This window comes from Balaenoptera borealis (genome assembly GCF_965194805.1).
Source record: "Balaenoptera borealis genome assembly, chromosome: 4".
Classification (NCBI taxonomy): domain Eukaryota; kingdom Metazoa; phylum Chordata; class Mammalia; order Artiodactyla; family Balaenopteridae; genus Balaenoptera; species Balaenoptera borealis.
The window spans coordinates 112,762,036-112,782,890 of record NC_138861.1 but is presented as its reverse complement, the minus strand read 5'-3'; the positions used below and the strand labels follow the sequence as shown (position 1 = coordinate 112,782,890).

Sequence of the window (20,855 nt, the reverse complement as noted above, 5' to 3'; positions counted from 1 at the left end):
TGGAGAAAACCCGTCTAAGAATGAAGCCAATGAAATCCTAAGAATGTCTAGGAGTTGTTGAGAGAGGGCCAGTACCTTGATGACTTAGTTTAATCTCCTGGATCCCACCATGTCTAAGGAAATCCAGCCTTCTCTATCCCTATTATAAGGCAGAACACATATGGCTCACTTTTGATATTACTTTCCTCCTGGAGGGGCATTTCATTAAGGTACCATTCTTTCCGCCCTCTCTGCCCACCCCTCACTCACTGGTCCCCAGGAAACAAGAAGGGACTTAGCTCATTGGTAAGTTGGGGAGAGAAATGGCCCACACAGCTTAGTTCCTTCCTTTAATTTTGAGATATCTCTGGTTGGAGGAGAACACAGTCTTTTCTTCCATGTTCTGCATTTTTCAGGGGTGGGCCCTGTTGGGAGCCCATGAGTACCATCTTATGAGGCTCTCCTGGCCATCAGACCAAAGGCCAGTTTGCCAAGTGGCCTTTCTTTATCCAAACTAAAAGTGACATTTTTATTGCATCTCCTCCACTTTTGCATCCATCTCTCAATTGGTGTCAAACTTGAGCCAGAAAGAAGAGTGGTAATTATTGGTGCCCTCAAATCCCATTCCTAGGGGCATGTGTTAAAAGTTTCCCTCCTGCTTATGCTATTTTTTTTAATAGTATTTTTTAAAATTAATTATATATTTATTTATTTTTGGCTGTGTTGGGTCTTCGTTGCTGCATGAGGACTTTCTCTAGTTGCGGTGAGTGGGGCCTACTCTTCTTTGCGGTCCACAGGCTTCTCATTGCAGTGGCTTCTCTTGTTGCGGAGCACGGGCTCTAGGCATGTGGGCTTCAGTAGTTGTGGCACGTGGGCTCAGTAGTTGTGGCTCGAGGGCTCTAGAGCGCAGGCTCAGTAGTTGTAGCGCACCGGCTTAGTTGCTCCGCGGCATGTGGGATCTTCCTGGACCAGGGCTTAAACCCGTGTCCCCTGCATTGGCAGGCAGATTCTTAACCACAGCGCCACCAGGGAAGCCTGCTTATGCTGCTTTGAGTTTCTGTCTCCTATAACTCCAAAGGTCCTGATAGATGCAACTTCCCTGACTCCAGTGTCCTATCACATTCCCTATGCTCATATTCCATTTCTATTCAATTAAATAAACACCATTTCTCACAGTGGAAGTTTGGGCTCTTTCCCCCATTTTTAGGTGCTGGGGACTTCTCCTCAACTGGCAAGAGGGCACAAATAAATCAGACTCAGGGCTGGAACTTAACCCCTTGCCACTCTGAACTGGGGGTGGGGAGGATGGGAAAGCTGGAAAGGGGAGTGTGTCTGCATTGTCTGCATTGATGGCCTCCATTCATTGCTTCTCTATATCTACGTCCTTTGCGCTGTAACTGTGTAGCCCCTCCCACTCTGACTCTGGGGCTTGACCATGTGACTTTGGCCAATACTATTTTAGCTGATTCAAAGCTTGAAAAACTGCTTGTGTTTTTCACTTCCTCTCTGGGACCTCTGTGCTTGCTGTGAGAATATGCCTGAGCTAGCCTGCTGGAGGATGAGGTACATGGAACAGAGCTGAGCCATCCTGGATCAGCTGGCTGACCACCAGATATGTGAGAGGGCTTCTGCCGAGACAAGAAGAGTTGCAAGGGCAAGCCCTATCAAGATTAACAGAGTAACTGCCATTGTCTTCAGCCAGTGAGTTCTGAGGTGGTTTGTTATGCAGCATTATTATGGTAATAGCTAACTGCTACAGGGTCCTTTCCACCAACTTACCAACAGACTGGGCAAGGTGTATCTCCCACGGTGCCAAACAAGGTGGTAGGTAATAGAGTGTGTTTTATTTATGCTCATAGGTTCCAGAGCAAGACTTTCAGAGTTCAAATCCCAGCGCTGCCATTTGCTAGCTTTGTGTCTTTGGTTAAGTTATCTTGTCCTCAGTTTTGTTTTTTTTTTTTTGTCTTAAAATGGAAATAATAATGCGATCTACTTTCCATGGTTGTTGTGAGGGTTTAACAACCTAACACATGTGAAGTGCTTAGAATGATATGTTCTCAATGCAGATGAGCATTGAGGAGTGTGTCTGCCTCCCTTAACTAGACGCCCCCTTCACCTCCTGGAGGGCTGGAAGACCACTTATGCTCCCCTCTCCCCACCACCTGGCAGAGCACCCAGCATAGTAAACATCCATTGTTTGCTGAATGCCTGGAGTGAACTTAGCACTTTTATTAGTATAGATGCAGGTTTCAATGTTCTATTTCAACCTAAGGCCAACATCTTTGTTCTTTTTATAAAGTGTACATGTAATATTTATCATTTTTTACAACTGGGCTTCTCTCTCACTCCCTGTTGTGCTATGAAATAAATCTTTTAAACCTTCTTTGCTGTCTGGCATTCGTATGCACTGCCCATTCTGACTGTACTTAACTGGAGCGTTTCCCAGGATTTCTTCCCCAGTGGAGCCAGATGGGCATTCTCACATGCCAGGAGATCAAGCTGGAGGAATTGCTGTCTTCTAACAACCTATAACCCAGTTGCTTTTGGAAATCAGATCCCATTGGCTCTTCCTCAGCTGCCTTCGTTTTACTCCAGAGCCTCTACCATCTGACCATCAGCCTTCTTCCCTGAAGCCTGACTTTTGGATAGTTTGCCTCCCCAAGGGCCCCACGGGAAGCCCCCTAGACCACTACCCACATGTGTCCCTCTGTGTGTGAGGGTGGTGGGAGGGAAATCACCCCTGGGTTCCAGTCCTTCTTTTGTCACTTACTGGCTGTGAGATGGGGGAGGAGCTATTAACCAGGGTCCCCTGTGGGCTTCTGGGGGAGAGGGCTCAAGTCCCATCCCCACCACCATGCTCCACAAATTTTGTGTATTTGGGCGTCTATCGAAGAAAGATCTGTCCTTTCCATCAATTTTTAAAGGCCTCTAGAAACCAGAAACCATATAACCACAGCCCTGGACGAGTCATTTCACCCCTGTAAGCCTCTGTTTCTTCATCCAAAAAACGAAAGTAATGACAGTGTTCTCTGATTTCATGTTATAGAAATGTCGTAAATGAGGAAATAGATCTGAATCACAAACTGATGGACAGACATAGGCAATTATTAATATTTCATTATGACACTTGTCAATTCAGAAAATACTTAGGTTGTTTGGATTTTAAAAGATGTTGCACAAATTATAGTGAGCTAAGGACTACATATAATTCTCAGTTTGTTCTTGGATGTGGACATTTGGGAAATTTAGATTAGAGGACAGGATATGGATAATAAGAAACTGGACAGAGTCCTCAGTGATAATGACAGCAGGTAATACTGTGGACCATATAGATATAGATATCATCTAATTTAATCCTTAACAAGCCCATGGGGGAGGCTCATATCATTTCCTTTTTACAGATGAGGATTCTGAGAATCAGAACGGTGAAAAGAATTGGTCAAGGTCAGACTGCAGAGCTGGGTTGTGAAGGCAGCACTAGCTATTCCCAGTCCTCAGGCTGAACCTCGGTGCTGTCGACCAGGTCTTGTTTTATAAAACTAAAAGAATGGGGATGCTATTGTTCATTCTACATCGTCTGTCTCCAGGCAAAATGATTTTGCCTTTTCCGGGCTGTAGAAATGTCTCTGATTCTGAAAGCTGTACTTTGAATCTGGCCCAGAAAGCTACACAAGATGACTGCCAAACCCCATGTGGGCCTCATGCTTCCCTCCTGTAAAATGGGTATATTTCTGTTCCCTTGCAGGGCTAACGGGAATGGTCCAGTGGGTCTTGTTGCAGAGGCCCCATGCTGGTGTGATGTGAGGGCTCATTCTGTGCTTGTATGTTCCCTTTCCTTGCATGTGAATGTTAAGATGGGAAAGCTGATCAGTGAGGAAGAGAGGAGCAGAGGGAGGGCCGGGATAGACTTAAACCACTAAGAAATATGCAGCATCTCTGGGGTTGGGACAACCCGAGAGGTGACCACAGAGAGACACTGAGCAGAGGTGAGCAGACCTGGGCCTTATCCTACTCTGTCCTGGCTTTTCCAGACTCCCTGTTGCTAACCGTAAAATTGTCACTTGCTATCTGGTTCTTCAAGGATTAAGTCACTAGCCACTGCAGTCGCTGACCTTCAACAACCCCTGCAAGGAGTTCAGGGCAAGGATCAGGAATGAGGCACTCTGTGCTCTGGGAAAAACTGGCAGAACAGGCCTTCAGACAGATATTTTCAGGAGAAGATTTTATGAGCTGAAATTTCTTACATATCCTCATATCTAGAAAAGCACTAAAATCATTAACGGTGACATCTGCTCGTGACCAGCAGCAGCCTTCTGCCAAAATGTGTGCTTGACTGTACGTACCCCTTTCACTGAAATCATATATACTGACACTCCCACACCGCGTCGGGGCGGTCTCTCAGAGCTATCTGAGATGCTGTCTCCCGGGCTATAGTCCTCATTTTGCCCCAAATAAAACTTAACTCACAACTCTCATGTTGTGCATTTTTTTCAGTTGACACTTTGATCTGTGTCCCCACTCTGGGCCACCCATAGCAGGCTGTTGGGAAGATGAAACGGGATAGGGTGCCCTAGGGCACCCAGCATGTCCTGCAGCGCTGACCCCTGTGAAGCGGCCAGAGCCACATGGACCAGACAAAGCGGCCCCTACCTTTCTCAGCTCCAGCCTGGTCGTGCTTCTCAAAGATCAGGTACCGTGGGCTCTCAGGGAGAAAGGGCAGGCTCACCAGCTGGACCAAGACGGGGACGGCAATCACTCCAAACAGGTACGGCCAGGTGCTCTCCTGAAGGGAGAAGAGGGGGCCGGTGAATGATGAGGACTTCAGTCATTATTTGGGGGCTAGGCCCCTGGGCCAGGCAGCTTCTGCTGTCTGCACAGGGTCCCTCTGCCCAGTGTGAGCCCCAGGAACAAAGGCTGGGGAGGGATTGGACACTGGTTTTGTTAGGGAACCACTGACTGAAACCACCCGCCTTGGCCAGGCATGATAATAACCACTTGCATGAGTTGTCTCACAACAGGAGGTCCTAAAACTAAATGGGAGAATTCGGGAAGGGCCAAAAGGAGGGAGGAGATGCCAGCCCATAATAAGTCCTGCCAACCTTCCAGAAACCCTCACGCTGGAATCCATCTTGCCTGAGAGATGTGCACACCGCCAGGAAGGACCCTGAGTCAGACCAAGTATGGGCACAAGCAAGATGATGATTGGCCAGAGACAACCCGGAAACCAACCCCGTTACCCTAAACCCTGAGACTGCGACACATGTGGCAGAGCAGTTCTCCTGGGTTCCCTTACCCTGCTGCTCTCTTCCCCGGGCGCCCCTTCCCAATAAAGTCTTTTGCTTTGTCAGCACATGTGTCTCCTTGGACAATTCATTTCCGAGTATTAGACAAGAGCTCACCTTCGGGCCCTGGAAGGGGTCCCCCTTCTGGGAACATTTTAGCACCAGGCCCACGTGTTTGGTATCTCCATGCAGGGGGTCGGTGAATCCTCAGAGCCACCTGAGAGGTGGTTACCTTCAGGGTGACTCCGAGAAGGTGGAGTTCGGGGAAGCCAAGAGCTGGCCAACTCAGAGGCCCCTGGGGCATCAAGTCTGGCCTGAAGCAGCTCAGCTATTTCCTGGTTGTGTGGCCTTGGAAACATTCTCACGGCCCCTTGGAATCCCCTTCTCCTCACCTGGGGAATGGGGACAGCCACAGGCACCCCTCAGGCAGTCGTGAGAGTGGGATCAGACGATGCTCTCACTGTGGAGCCTGGAACCCAGTAGGTACGCAGAGGAAACTACTACTATGCGGGCGGCACCACCCAGACGCCTCCGAGGCCCGGGATATCCGACCCATCTGGCTCCTGTCAGTGAAGGGCTAGAGCTTTTCCACGTCCCCAGGGAAGTGAGGGTGGTGGGCCTTCGGGCACAGCTCGCCCCAGAGGTGGGGGAACTTTTCACTTCCCACCGGCTGTGAAAGGCAAGCAGGCAACACCCACCATTCAAGAGGCATTTTGAGTCCCTTCAAGCAGCACCATTTGCCTATTATGCAGCTTAAATGCTGCACCGGGCCCATATTATTATGCTGATTAAGGCAGCATTCTTCCTGATTTTTTTTAAAAACCCAGGTTTACAAATAAACTCTCACAGTGTCTCTGAAAGGAGAGAACATCAATAGACAGCAGTTCTGATGGGGAGAAAGAGGAAAAAAACCCAAAGTTCTCACTGTGGAGTTCTTGAATGTTTCATTTCCTAAGAAAGTAGAGGAGAAAAGAAGACACACCCAGACCTAGAAAGGCTTCGCACAGGGCGAAGGTTCAGATGCCCTTGTTCCCGGTGAATTTAAGGTTCTTGTCTCCTTGCAGAAGAATTCGGAGACAAAGCAGGGAGGTTAAGAAAGTAACGTGAGAATTTATTTAAGCAACAATACGCTCTCAGAGAGGGGCAGACAGGTGAGGAGCTGCAGTCCTGGGCTTCTTTGGCAAGCCAGGGTACACAAATGAAGGCGTGGAATATTCCCTGGGGAAGGAGGAGTTTGGAGGTTGTGTTCCTTGATTTTCATCTCAGCTCCATCTTCCCAAGGGGAGGAGGGATGTTTGTCCTTATTTAGCTTAGATCAGAAGTGCCACGGTGTCGGTGCATGATGGGTACTTATCTGTAAGGCTAATTTTATTGTAATGAGAGCATAATGAACAACAAGTTACATTTGGACACACGAGATTCCTGAATTGCCTCATCTTTCTTTGTCTGCTTCCAGGACACTTATCACCCAAAAGGTGTGGTTTCCTGTCAGTCTGGAGCTTCCTGCTTTTCTCTGTCTGCCCATGGACCCCCACTGTTTACAAGATGCGTGGTTTCCTGCCACCACAGGACAGGACAAAAACTGGTTAGAACCAACTAGGTCCAAGATGACGGAAGATTCAACTTCCGGTGTACCTTAAGCCTCATTATACACTCATTGTAATACATTAGCTTGCTAAATGACACACCCATGACACCATGACAGTTCTGAGGCTAACCATAAAAGGCCAAAAAGTGGGCGGTGGCCCAATTCCTGGAAATCCCCGCCCCTTCCCCCAAAATAGTTGGAAAAATCCTCCGACTCATTAGCCTATGAAATTACCCAGTCCATTAAAACTAACCAAGCCATATTTTGAGGCGTCTCGCCTTCTGAGACGGCCCACACTCTGTCTGTGGAGTGTGTTTCTCTCTAAATAAATCCACTTCTAACCTATCACTTTGTCTCTCACTGAATTCTTTCTGCAATGAAACATCAAGAACCTGAGCTTCATTAAGTCCTGGGACCAGGTGTGTGATCTCAATTAAAAGACCATGGAGGCTTCCCTGGTGGCGCAGTGGTTGAGAATCTGCCTGCCAGTGCAGGGGGACACGGGTTGGAGCCCTGGTCTGGGAGGATCCCACATGCCGCGGAGCAACGAAGCCCGTGCGCCACAACTACTGAGCCTGCGCGTCTGGAACCTGTGCCCCGCAACAAGAGAGGCCGCGATAGTGAGAGGCCCGTGCACCGCGATGAAGAGTGGCCCCCGCTTGCCACAACTAGAGAAAGCACTCGCACAGAAACGAAGACCAAACACAGCCAAAATTAAATAAATAAAAAAAAAAAAAAAAAAAAAAAAGACCGTAGGTTCAGGTCCCAATCTGAGGTACACGGTTTCACCACTAGATGGAAACTGCTGACCATCAGCAGGCAGACCCCAGACTGACCATCAACATATAGACCCCCAGGCTGGTTGGAGCCAGAAGACGGACATCTACATTCCTGAACCATCACCCTGTTGCCTCACCATCAAACAATCAGAGAATTGCATACAAGCTGATCGGGCACCCTCTGACCCCCTCCCTCACAATGTCTTTAAAAACCCTTCCCTGAAAGCCATCTGGGAGTTTGGGTCTTTTGAGCAGTAACTGCCTGTTGTCCTTGCTTGGTGCCCTGCAATAAATGCTATACTTTCCTTCACCACAACACGGTGCAGTACACTGGCTTTGCTGCATATCAGGCAAGTGGCCCTGAGGGGATGAGAGCAGAGAGGGAATGCTGATGGGTGTGGGGTTACCTTTTGGGGTGTGAAATAAAATTCATATTTTATGGCAAAACAAGAAAAATGTAAAATAAAAAATTTTCCCTGCCCTTTGGCTCCCCGCCCTCTACTGTGCATTGTGTATCAGCATTATGCATCCACCAAACCTCCCCCATCAGCAGCAATACCTGCTCAACCATAAAGAGGAACAGTCCCCTTGCATCAACAAGACAACTCCTTAAACACAACGTTCCTTCCTGATCTTGGAAGGGGCCATGATGACACTTGGATCTGGAATGTGTAAATGGTCAATAATACGTCATTTAACGTACACCCCTCTGTCTCAAAAAACTTATATAACTATGCCTTAATTTCTAACAGGTGCAACAGTTCTTGGAAGTTTCTGAGGTGCTCTTCCTGGGTAATAACCCTCAAATTTGGTTCGAATAAAATTTTTCATTTCTTTCTTAAAAAGACAGATTAATTTTTCATCAACAGGGGTGATGAAAATATTCTGGAATTAGAAAGGAGTGATGGTTGCACAACTTTGCGAGTATACTAAAAAGCACATTTAAATGATGAATTTTATGGGGGAGTTATATCTGAATTTTTAAAAAATATCATGGACATCACGAAGGGGATGAGAACCCACCTCATACAACAGGGCGCACATCACAAAATGGATGTTAAACCACCTCACACCACAGGGCCCACATCACAAAGTGGATGAGAAAACACCTCACACTACAGGTCACACATCACAAAGTGGATGTGAAAACACCTCACACCACAAGGCGCACATCACAAAGGGGATGAGAAACCACCTCACACCACAGGGCCCTCATCACAAAGGGGATGAGAAACCACCTCACACCACAGGGCCCACATCAAAAAGGGGATGAGAAACCACCTCACACCAAACGGCCCATATCACAAAGGGGATAAGAAACCACCTCACACGACAGGGCCCACATCACAAAGGGGATGAGAAACCACCTCATACCACAGGGCCCTCATCACAAAGGGGATGAGAAACCACCTCACACCACAGGGCCCACATCACAAAGGGGATGAGAAACCACCTCATACCACAGGGCCCTCATCACAAAGGGGATGAGAAACCACCTCACACCACAGGGACCACATCACAAAGGGGATGAGAAACCACCTCACAGCACAGGGTGCACATCACAAAGAGGATGAGAAACCACCTCACACCAAACGGCCCACATCACAAAGGGGAAGAGAAAACACCTCACACCACAAGGGCCGCATCACAAAGGGGATGAGAAACCACCTCACAAAACAGGGCCCTCATCACAAAGGGGATGAGAAACCACCTCACACCACAGGGCCCTCATCACAAAGGGGATGACCAACCACCGCACACCACAGGGCCCACATCACAAAGGGGATGAGAAGCCACCTCACACCACAGGGCCCTCACCACAAAGGGGATGAGAAACCACCTCACACCACAGGGCCCTAATCACAAAGGGGATGAGAAGCCATCTCACACTACAGGGCCAACATCACAAAGTTGATGAGAAACCACCTGACACCAAACGGCCCACATCAGAAAGAGGATGAGGATCCCCCTCACACCACAGGGCTCACATCACAAAGGGGATGAGAAACCACCTCACACCACAGGGTCCACATCACAAAGGAGATGACCAACCACCTCACACCACAGGGCCCACATCACAAAGGGGATGAGAAACCACCTCACACCACAGGGCCCTCATCACAAAGGGGATGAGAAACCACCTCATACCACAGGGCCCACATCACAAAGGGGGGGAGAAAGCAGCTCAAACCACAAGGTTCACATCACAAAGGGTATGAGAAAGCACCTCACACCACTAGGCCGACATGACAAAGGGGATGAAAAACCACCTCACACCAAACGGCCCACATCACAAAGGGGATGAGAAAACACCTCACACCACAGGGCCCACATCACAAAGGGGATGAGAAACCACCTCACACCAAACGGCCCACATCAAAGGGGGATGAGAAACCACCTCACACCACAGGGCCCACATCACGAAGGGGATGAGAAACCACCTCACACCAAACGGCCCACATCACAAAGGGGATGACCAACCAGCTCACACCACAGGGCCCTCATCACAAAGGGGATGAGACACCTCCTCACACCACAGGGCCCACATTACAAAGGGGATGAGAAACCACCTTACACCACAGGGCCCACATCACAAAGTTGATGAGAAACCACCTCACACGAAACGGCCCATATCACAAAGGGGATGAGAATCCACCTCACACAACAGGGCCCACATCACAAAGGGGATGGCCAACCACCTCACACCACAGGACCCACATCACAAAGGGGATGAGAAAACTCCTCACACCACAGGGCCCACATCACAAAGGGGATGAGAATTCACCACTCACAACAGGGCCCTCATGAGAAAGGGGAAGAAAAACCACTTCACACCACAGGGTCCACATCACAAAGAGGATGACCAACCACCTGACACAACAGGGCCCTCATCACAAAGGGGATGAGAAAACACCTCATACTAAACGGCCCACATAACAAAGGGGAGGAGAAACCACCTCACACCACAGGGCCCTCATCACAAACGGGATGAGAAACCACCTCTTACCAAACGGCCCAATCACAAAGGGGATGAGAAACCACCTCACACCACAGGGCCTTCATCACAAAGGGGATGAGAAAGCACCTCACACCACAGGGCCCACATCACAACGGAGATGAGAAAGCACCTCACACCACAGGGCCCACATCAGAAAGGGGATGAGAAACCACTTCACACCAAACGGTCCACATCACAAAGTTGATGAAAAAGCATCTCACACCAAAAGGCCCACATTACAAAGGGGATTAGAAACCACCTCACACCATAGGGCCCTCACCACAAAGGGGATGAGAAACCACGTCACAACACAGGGCCCTCATCACAAAGGGGATGAGAAGCCACCTCACACCACAGGGCCCACATCACAAAGTTGATGAGAAACCACCTCACAACAAACGGCCCACATCACAAAGGGGATGAGAAAACACCTCACACGACAGGGCCCACATCACAAAGGGGATGAGAAAACACCTCACATCAAACGGCCCACATCATAAAGAGGATGAGAATCCACCTCACACCACAGGGCTCACATCACTAAGGGGATGAGAAACCACCTCACACCACAGGGCCCACATCACAAAGGAGATGACCAACCACCTCACACCACAGGGCCCACATCACAAAGGGGAGGAGAAACCACCTCACACCACAGGGTTCTCATCACAAAGCGGAAGAGAAACCACCTCACACCACAGGGCCCACATCACAAAGAGGATGAGAAATCACCTCAAAACACAGGGCCCACATCACAAAGGGGAAGAGAAACCACCTCACACCACAGGGCCCACATCACAAAGGGGATGAGAAACCACCTCACGCCACAGGGCCCTCATCACAAACGGAAAGAGAAACCACCTCACACCACAGGTCCCACATCACAAAGGGGATGAGAAGCCACCTCACACCACAGGGCCCACATCACAAAGGGGATGACCAACCAACTCACACCACAGGGCCCTCATTACAGAGGGGATGAGAAGCCACCTCACACCACAGGGTCCTCACCACAAAGGGGATGAGAAACCACCTCACACCACAGGGCCCTAATCACAAAAGGGATGAGAAGCCATCTCACACTACAGGGCCAACATCACAAAGTTGATGAGAAACCACCTGACACCAAACGGCCCACATCAGAAAGAGGATGAGGATCCCCCTCACACCACAGGGCTCACATCACAAAGGGGATGAGAAACCACCTCACACCACAGGGTCCACATCACAAAGGAGATGACCAACCACCTCACACCACAGGGCCCACATCACAAAGGGGATGAGAAACCACCTCACACCACAGGGCCCTCATCACAAAGGGGATGAGAAACCACCTCATACCACAGGGCCCACATCACAAAGGGGGGGAGAAAGCAGCTCAAACCACAAGGTTCACATCACAAAGGGTATGAGAAAGCACCTCACACCACTAGGCCGACATGACAAAGGGGATGAGAAACCACCTCACACCAAACGGCCCACATCACAAGGGGGATGAGAAACCACCTCACACCACAGGGCCCACATCACAAAGGGGATGAGAAACCACCTCACACCAAACGGCCCACATCACAAAGGGGATGACCAACCAGCTCACACCACAGGGCCCTCATCACAAAGGGGATGAGAAACCTCCTCACACCACAGGGCCCTCAGGAGAAAGGGGAAGAAAAACCACCTCACACCACAGGGTCCACATCACAAAGAGGATGACCAACCACCTGACACAACAGGGGCCTCATCACAAAGGGGATGAGAAAACGCCTCATACTAAACGGCCCACATAACAAAGGGGAGGAGAAACCACCTCACACCAAACGGCCCACCTCACAAAGTTGATGAGAAACCACCTCACACCAAACGGCCCACATCACAAAGGGGATGAGAAAACACCTCACACCACAGGACCCACATCACAAAGGGGATGACCAACCAACTCACACCAAACGGCCCACATCACGAAGGGGATGAGAAACCACCTCACACCAAACGGCCCACATCAAAAAGGGGATGAGACTCCCCCTCAAACCACACGGCCCACATCACAAAGAGGATGAGAAACCACCTCAAACCACAGGGCCGACACGACAAAGGGGATGAGAAACCACTTCACACCAAACGGTCCACATCACAAAGTTGATGTGAAAGCACCTCACACCAAACGGCCCACATCACAAGGGGAATGAGAAACCACCTCACACCACAGGGCCCACATCACAAAGGGGATGAGAAACCACCTCACACCACAGAGCCCTCATCACAAAGGGGATGAGAAACCACCTCACACCACAGGGCCCACATCACAAAGGGGATGAGAAACCACCTCACACCACAGAGCCCTCATCACAAAGGGGATGAGAAGCCACCTCACACCACAGGGTCCTCACCACAAAGGGGATGAGAAACCACCTCACACCACAGGGCCCTAATCACAAAAGGGATGAGAAGCCATCTCACACTACAGGGCCAACATCACAAAGTTGATGAGAAACCACCTGACACCAAACGGCCCACATCAGAAAGAGGATGAGGATCCCCCTCACACCACAGGGTCCACATCACAAAGGAGAGGACCAACCACCTCACACCACAGGGCCCACATCACAAAGGGGATGAGAAACCACCTCACACCACAGGGCCCTCATCACAAAGGGGATGAGAAACCACCTCATACCACAGGGCCCACATCACAAAGGGGGGGAGAAAGCAGCTCAAACCACAAGGTTCACATCACAAAGGGTATGAGAAAGCACCTCACACCACTAGGCCGACATGACAAAGGGGATGAGAAACCACCTCACACCAAACGGCCCACATCACAAGGGGGATGAGAAACCAGCTCACACCACAGGGCCCACATCACAAAGGGGATGAGAAACCACCTCACACCAAACGGCCCACATCACAAAGGGGATGACCAACCAGCTCACACCACAGGGCCCTCATCACAAAGGGGATGAGAAACCTCCTCACACCACAGGGCCCTCATGAGAAAGGGGAAGAAAAACCACCTCACACCACAGGGTCCACATCACAAAGAGGATGACCAACCACCTGACACAACAGGGCCCTCATCACAAAGGGGATGAGAAAACGCCTCATACTAAACGGCCCACATAACAAAGGGGAGGAGAAACCACCTCACACCAAAGGGCCCTCATCACAAACGGGATGAGAAACCACCTCACACCAAACGGCCCAATCACAAAGGGGATGAGAAACCACCTCACACCACAGGGCCCACATCACGAAGGGGATGAGAAAGCACCTCACACCACTAGGCCGACATAACAAAGGGGATGAAAAACCACCTCACACCAAACGGCCCACCTCACAAAGTTGATGAGAAACCACCTCACTCCAAACGGCCCACATCACAAAGGGGATGAGAAAACACCTCACACCACAGGGCCCACATCACAAAGGGGATGACCAACCAACTCACACCAAACGGCCCACATCAAAAAGGGGATGAGAATCCCCCTCAAACCACACGGCCCACATCACAAAGAGGATGAGAAACCACCTCACACCACAGAGCCGACACGACAAAGGGGATGAGAAACCACTTCACACCAAACGGTCCACATCACAAAGTTGATGTGAAAGCACCTCACACCAAACGGCCCACATCACAAGGGGGATGAGAAACCACCTCACACCACAGGGCCCTCATCACAAAGGGGATGAGAAGCCACCTCACACCACAGGGTCCTCACCACAAAGGGGATGAGAAACCACCTCACACCACAGGGCCCTAATCACAAAGGGGATGAGAAGCCATCTCACACTACAGGGCCAACATCACAAAGTTGATGAGAAACCACCTGACACCAAACGGCCCACATCAGAAAGAGGATGAGGATGCCCCTCACACCACAGGGCTCACATCACAAAGGGGATGAGAAACCACCTCACACCACAGGGTCCACATCACAAAGGAGATGACCAACCACCTCACACCACAGGGCCCACATCACAAAGGGGATGAGAAACCACCTCACACCACAGGGCCCACATCACAAAGTTGATGAGAAACCACCTCACAACAAACGGCCCACATCACAAAGGGGGGGAGAAAGCAGCTCAAACCACAAGGTTCACATCACAAAGGGTATGAGAAAGCACCTCACACCACTAGGCCGACATGACAAAGGGGATGAGAAACCACCTCACACCAAACGGCCCACATCACAAAGGGGATGACCAACCAGCTCACACCACAGGGCCCTCATCACAAAGGGGATGAGAAACCTCCTCACACCACAGGGCCCTCATGAGAAAGGGGAAGAAAAACCACCTCACACCACAGGGTCCACATCACAAAGAGGATGACCAACCACCTGACACAACAGGGCCCTCATCACAAAGGGGATGAGAAAACGCCTCATACTAAACGGCCCACATAACAAAGGGGAGGAGAAACCACCTCACACCACAGGGCCCACATCACAAACGGGATGAGAAAGCACCTCACACCAAACGGCCCAATCACAAAGGGGATGAGAAACCACCTCACACCACAGGGCCCACATCAGAAGGGGATGAGAAAGCACCTCACACCACTAGGCCGACATAACAAAGGGGATGAAAAACCACCTCACACCAAACGGCCCACCTCACAAAGTTGATGAGAAACCACCTCACACCAAACGGCCCACATCACAAAGGGGATGAGAAAACACCTCACACCAAACAGCCCACATCACAAAGGGGATGACCAACCAACTCACACCAAACGGCCCACATCACGAAGGGGATGAGAAACCACCTCACACCAAACGGCCCACATCAAAAAGGGGATGAGAATCCCCCTCAAACCACACGGCCCACATCACAAAGAGGATGAGAAACCACCTCACACCACAGGGCCGACACGACAAAGGGGATGAGAAACCACTTCACACCAAACGGTCCACATCACAAAGTTGATGTGAAAGCACCTCACACCAAACGGCCCACATCACAAAGGGGATGAGAAACCACCTCACACCACAGAGCCCACATCACAAAGGGGATGAGAAACCACCTCACACCACAGGGCCCACATCACAAAGGGGATGAGAAACCACCTCACACCACAGAGCCCTCATCACAAAGGGGATGAGAAACCACCACACACCACAGGGCCCACATCACAAAGGGGATGAGAAACCACCTCACACCACAGGGCCCTCATCACAAAGGGGATGAGAAGCCTCCTAACACCACAGGGCCCACATCACTAAGGGGATGAGAAACCACCTCACACCAAACGTCCCACATCAAAAAGGGGATGAGAATCCCCCTCAAACCACACGGCCCACATCACAAAGAGGATGAGAAACCACCTCACACCACAGGGCCCTCATCACAAAGGGGATGAGAAAGCACCTCACACCACAGGGCCCACATCACAACGGGGATGAGAAAGCACCTCACACCACAGGGCCCTCATCACAAAGGGGATGAGAAGCCACCTCACACCACAGGGCCCACATCACAAAGTTGATGAGAAACCACCTCACAACAAACGGCCCACATCACAAAGGGGATGAGAAAACACCTCACACGACAGGGCCCACATCACAAAGGGGATGAGAAAACACCTCACATCAAACGGCCCACATCATAAAGAGGATGAGAATCCACCTCACACCACAGGGCTCACATCACTAAGGGGATGAGAAACCACCTCACACCACAGGGCCCACATCACTAAGGGGATGAGAAAACACCTCACATCAAACGGCCCACATCATAAAGAGGATGAGAATCCACCTCTCACCACAGGGCCCTCATCACAAAGGGGATGAGAAGCCTCCTCACACCACAGGGCCCACATCACAAAGGGGATGAGAAACCACCTCTCACCACAGGGCCCTCATCACAAAGGGGAAGAGAAACCAGCTCAAACCACAGGTCCCACATCACAAAGGGGATGAGAAGCCACCTCACACCACAGGGCCCTCATCACAAAGGGGATGAGAAACCACCTCTCACCACAGGGCCCTCATCACAAAGGGGAAGAGAAACCAGCTCAAACCACAGGTCCCACATCACAAAGGGGATGAGAAGCCACCTCACACCACAGGGCCCTCATCACAAAGGGGATGAGAAACCACCTCTCACCACAGGGCCCTCATCACAAAGGGGAAGAGAAACCACCTCACACCACAGGGCCCTCATCACAAAGGGGATGAGAAACCACCTCTCACCACAGGGCCCTCATCACAAAGGGGATGAGAAACCACCTCTCACCACAGGGCCCTCATCACAAAGGGGAAGAGAAACCACCTCACAACACAGGGCCCATATCACAATGGGGAAGAGAAACCACCTCACACCACAGGGCCGTCATCACAAAGGGGATGACCAACCAACTCACACCACAGGGCCATCATCACAAAGGGGATGAGAAACCACCTCATACCACAAGGCCCACATCAGAAAGGGGATGAGAAACCACTTCACACCAAACGGTCCACATCACAAAGCTGATGAAAAAGCATCTCAGACCAAACGGCCCACAACACAAAGGGGATGAGAAACCACCTCACAAAACAGGGCCGACATCACAAAGGGGATGAGAAACCACCTCACACCATAGGGCCCACATCACAAAGAGGATGACCAACCACCTCACACCACAGGGCCCACATCACAAAGGGAATGACCAACCACCTTCCACCACAGGGCCCTCATCACAAACGGGATGAGAAACCTCCTCACACCACAGGGCGCACATCACAAAGTGGATGAGCAACCAACTCACAGCAACGGGCCCTCATCACAAAGGGGATGAGAAACCACCTCACACCACAGGGCCCTCATCACAAAGGGGATGAGAAACCACCTCACACCACAGGGCCCTCATCACAAAGGGGATGAGAAAACACCTCACACCACAGGGCTCACATCACAAAGGGGATGAGAAACCACCTCACACCACAGGGCCCACATCACAAAGGGGATGGGAAAACACCTCTCACCACAGGGCCCTCATCACAAAGGGTATGAGAAAGCACCTCACACCACAGGGCCCACATCACAAAGGGGATGAGAAAGCACCTCACACCACAGGGCCCACATCATAAAGGGGATGAGAAACCACCTCACACCACAGGGTCCTCATCACAAAGGGGATGAGAAACCACCTCACACCACAGGGCCCACATCACAAAGGGGATGAGAAACCACCTTACAAAACAGGGCCTTCATCACAAAGGGGATGAGAAACCACCTCACACCACAGGGCCCACATCACAAAGGGGATGAGAAACCACCTCACACCAAACGGCCCACATCACAAAGGGAATGAGAAACCAACTCACACCACAGGGCCCACATGACAAAGGGGATGAGAAACCACCTCACAACACAGGGCCCACATCACAAAGAGGATGACCAACCACCTCACACCACAGGGCCCACATGACAAAGGGGATGAGAAACCACCTCACAACACAGGGCCCACATCACAAAGGGGATGAGAAACCACCTCACACCACAGGGCCCACATCACAAAGAGGAGGACCAACCAACTCACACCACAGGGCCCTCATCACAAAGGGGATGAGAAGCCACCTCACATCAAACGCCCCACACCACAAAGGGGATGAGAAAACACCTCACACCACAGGGCTCACATCACAAAGGGGATGAGAAACCACCTCACACCACAGGGCCCTCATCACAAAGGGGATGAGAAGCCTCCTCACACCACAGGGCCCACATCACTAAGGGGATGAGAAACCACCTCACACCAAACGCCCCACATCAGAAAGGGGATGAGAAACCACTTCACACCAAACGCTCCACATCACAAAGTTGATGAAAAAGCATCTCACACCAAACGGCCCACATTACAAAGGGGATTAGAAACCACCTCACACCACAGGGCCCGCACCACAAAGGGGATGAGAAACCACGTCACAACACAGGGCCCTCATCACAAAGGGGATGAGAAGCCACCTCACACCACAGGGCCCACATCACAAAGTTGATGAGAAACCACCTCACAACAAACGGCCCACATCACAAAGGGGATGAGAAAACACCTCACACGACAGGGCCCACATCACAAAGGGGATGAGAAAACACCTCACATCAAACGGCCCACATCATAAAGAGGATGAGAATCCACCTCACACCACAGGGCTCACATCACTAAGGGGATGAGAAACCACCTCACACCACAGGGCCCACATCACAAAGGAGATGACCAACCACCTCACACCACAGGGTTCTCATCACAAAGCGGAAGAGAAACCACCTCACACCACAGGGCCCACATCACAAAGAGGATGAGAAATCACCTCACAACACAGGGCCCACATCACAAAGGGGAAGAGAAACCACCTCACACCAAACGGCCCACATCAAAAAGGGGATGAGAATCCCCCTCAAACCACACGGCCCACATCACAAAGAGGATGAGAAACCACCTCACACCACAGGGCCCACATCACAAAGGGGATGAGAAACCACCTCACACCACAGAGCCCTCATCACAAAGGGGATGAGAAACCACCTCACACCACAGGGCCCACATCACAAAGGGGATGAGAAACCACCTCACACCACAGGGCCCTCATCACAAAGGGGATGAGAAACCACCTCACATCACAGGGCCCACAACACAAAGGGGATGAGTAACCACCTCTCACCACAGGGCCCTCATCACAAAGGGGATGAGAAGCCTCCTCACACCACAGGGCCCACATCACTAAGGGGATGAGAAACCACCACACACCACAGGGCCAACATCACAAAGGGGGTGAGAAACCATCTCACACCAAACGGCCCACATCAACAAGGGGATGAGAATCCCCCTCAAACCACACGGCCCACATCACAAAGAGGATGAGAAACCACCTCACAACACAGGGCCAACATCACAAAGGGGATGAGAAACCACCTCACACTACAGGGCCCACATCACAAAGAGGATGACCAACCACCTCACACCACAGGGCTCACATCACAAAGGGGTTGAGAAACCACCTCACAACACTGAGCCCACATCACAAAGGGGATGAGAAACCACCTCACACCACAGGCCCCACATCACAAAGGGGATGAGTAACCACCTCTCACCACAGGGCCCTCATCACAAACGGGATGAGAAACCACCTCACACCACAGGGCCCTCATCACAAAGGGGATGAGAAACCACCTCACACCACAGGGCCCACATCACAAAGGGGATGAGAAGCCACCTCACACCACAGGGCCCTCATGACAAAGGGGATGAGAAAGCACCTCACACCACCGAGCGCACATCACAGAGAGGATGAGAAACCACCTCACACCACAGGGCCCACATCACAAAGGGGATGAGAAACCACCTCACACCACAGGGCCCACATCACAAAGAGGATGACCAACCACCTCACACCACAGGGCCCACATCACAAAGGGAATGACCAACCACCTTCCACCACAGGGCCCTCATCACAAAGGAGATGAGTAGGCATCTGACACCACAGGGCCCACATCACAAAGGGGATGAGAAACCACCTCACACCACAGGGCCATCATCACAAAGGAGATTAGTAGGCATCTGACACCACAGGGCCCTCATCACAAAGGGGATGAGAAACCACCTCACACCACAGGGCCCTCATCACAAAGGAGATGAGTAGGCATCTGACACCACAGGGCCCTCATCACAAAGGGGATGAGAAACCACCTCACACCACAGGGCCCTCATCACAAAGGGGATGAGAAAGCACCTCACACCACAGGGCCAACATCACAAAGGGGATGAGAAAGCACCTCACACCACAGGGCCCACATCATAAAGGGGATGAGAAACCACCTCACACTACAGGGCCACATCACAAAGGGGATGAGCAACCACCTCACACCACAGGGCTCACATCACAAAGGGGATGAGAAACCACCTCACACTACAGGGCCCACATCACAAAGAGGATGAGCAACCACCTCACACCACAGGGCTCACATCACAAAGGGGATGAGAAACCACCTCACACCAAACGGCCCACATCACAAAGGGAATGAGAAACCACCTCACACCACAGGGCCAACATGACAAAGGGGATGAGAAACCACCTCACAACACAAGGCCCACATCACAAAGGGGATGAGAAACCACCTCACACCACAGGGCCCACATCACAAAAAGGATGACCAACCACTTCACAACAAAGGGCCCACAGCATAAAGGGGAGGACCAACCAACTCACACCACAGGGCCCTCATCACAAAGGGGATGAGAACCC

At 51.0% G+C, this 20,855-nt stretch overlaps 1 protein-coding gene across 3 annotated transcripts in view; it reads right to left on the bottom strand.

Annotated features, from left to right (window-relative positions):
• The window catches only part of SLC2A9 (solute carrier family 2 member 9), a 290,277-nt gene that overhangs the window by 116,029 nt on the left and 153,393 nt on the right, over positions 1-20,855 (bottom strand). For all 3 annotated transcript variants that reach the window (XM_082389500.1, XM_082389502.1, XM_082389501.1), the window contains one exon: positions 4,630-4,762. In XM_082389500.1, coding sequence (XP_082245626.1) covers positions 4,630-4,762 — 133 coding nt within the window. The remainder of the gene's footprint in view (positions 1-4,629; positions 4,763-20,855) is intronic.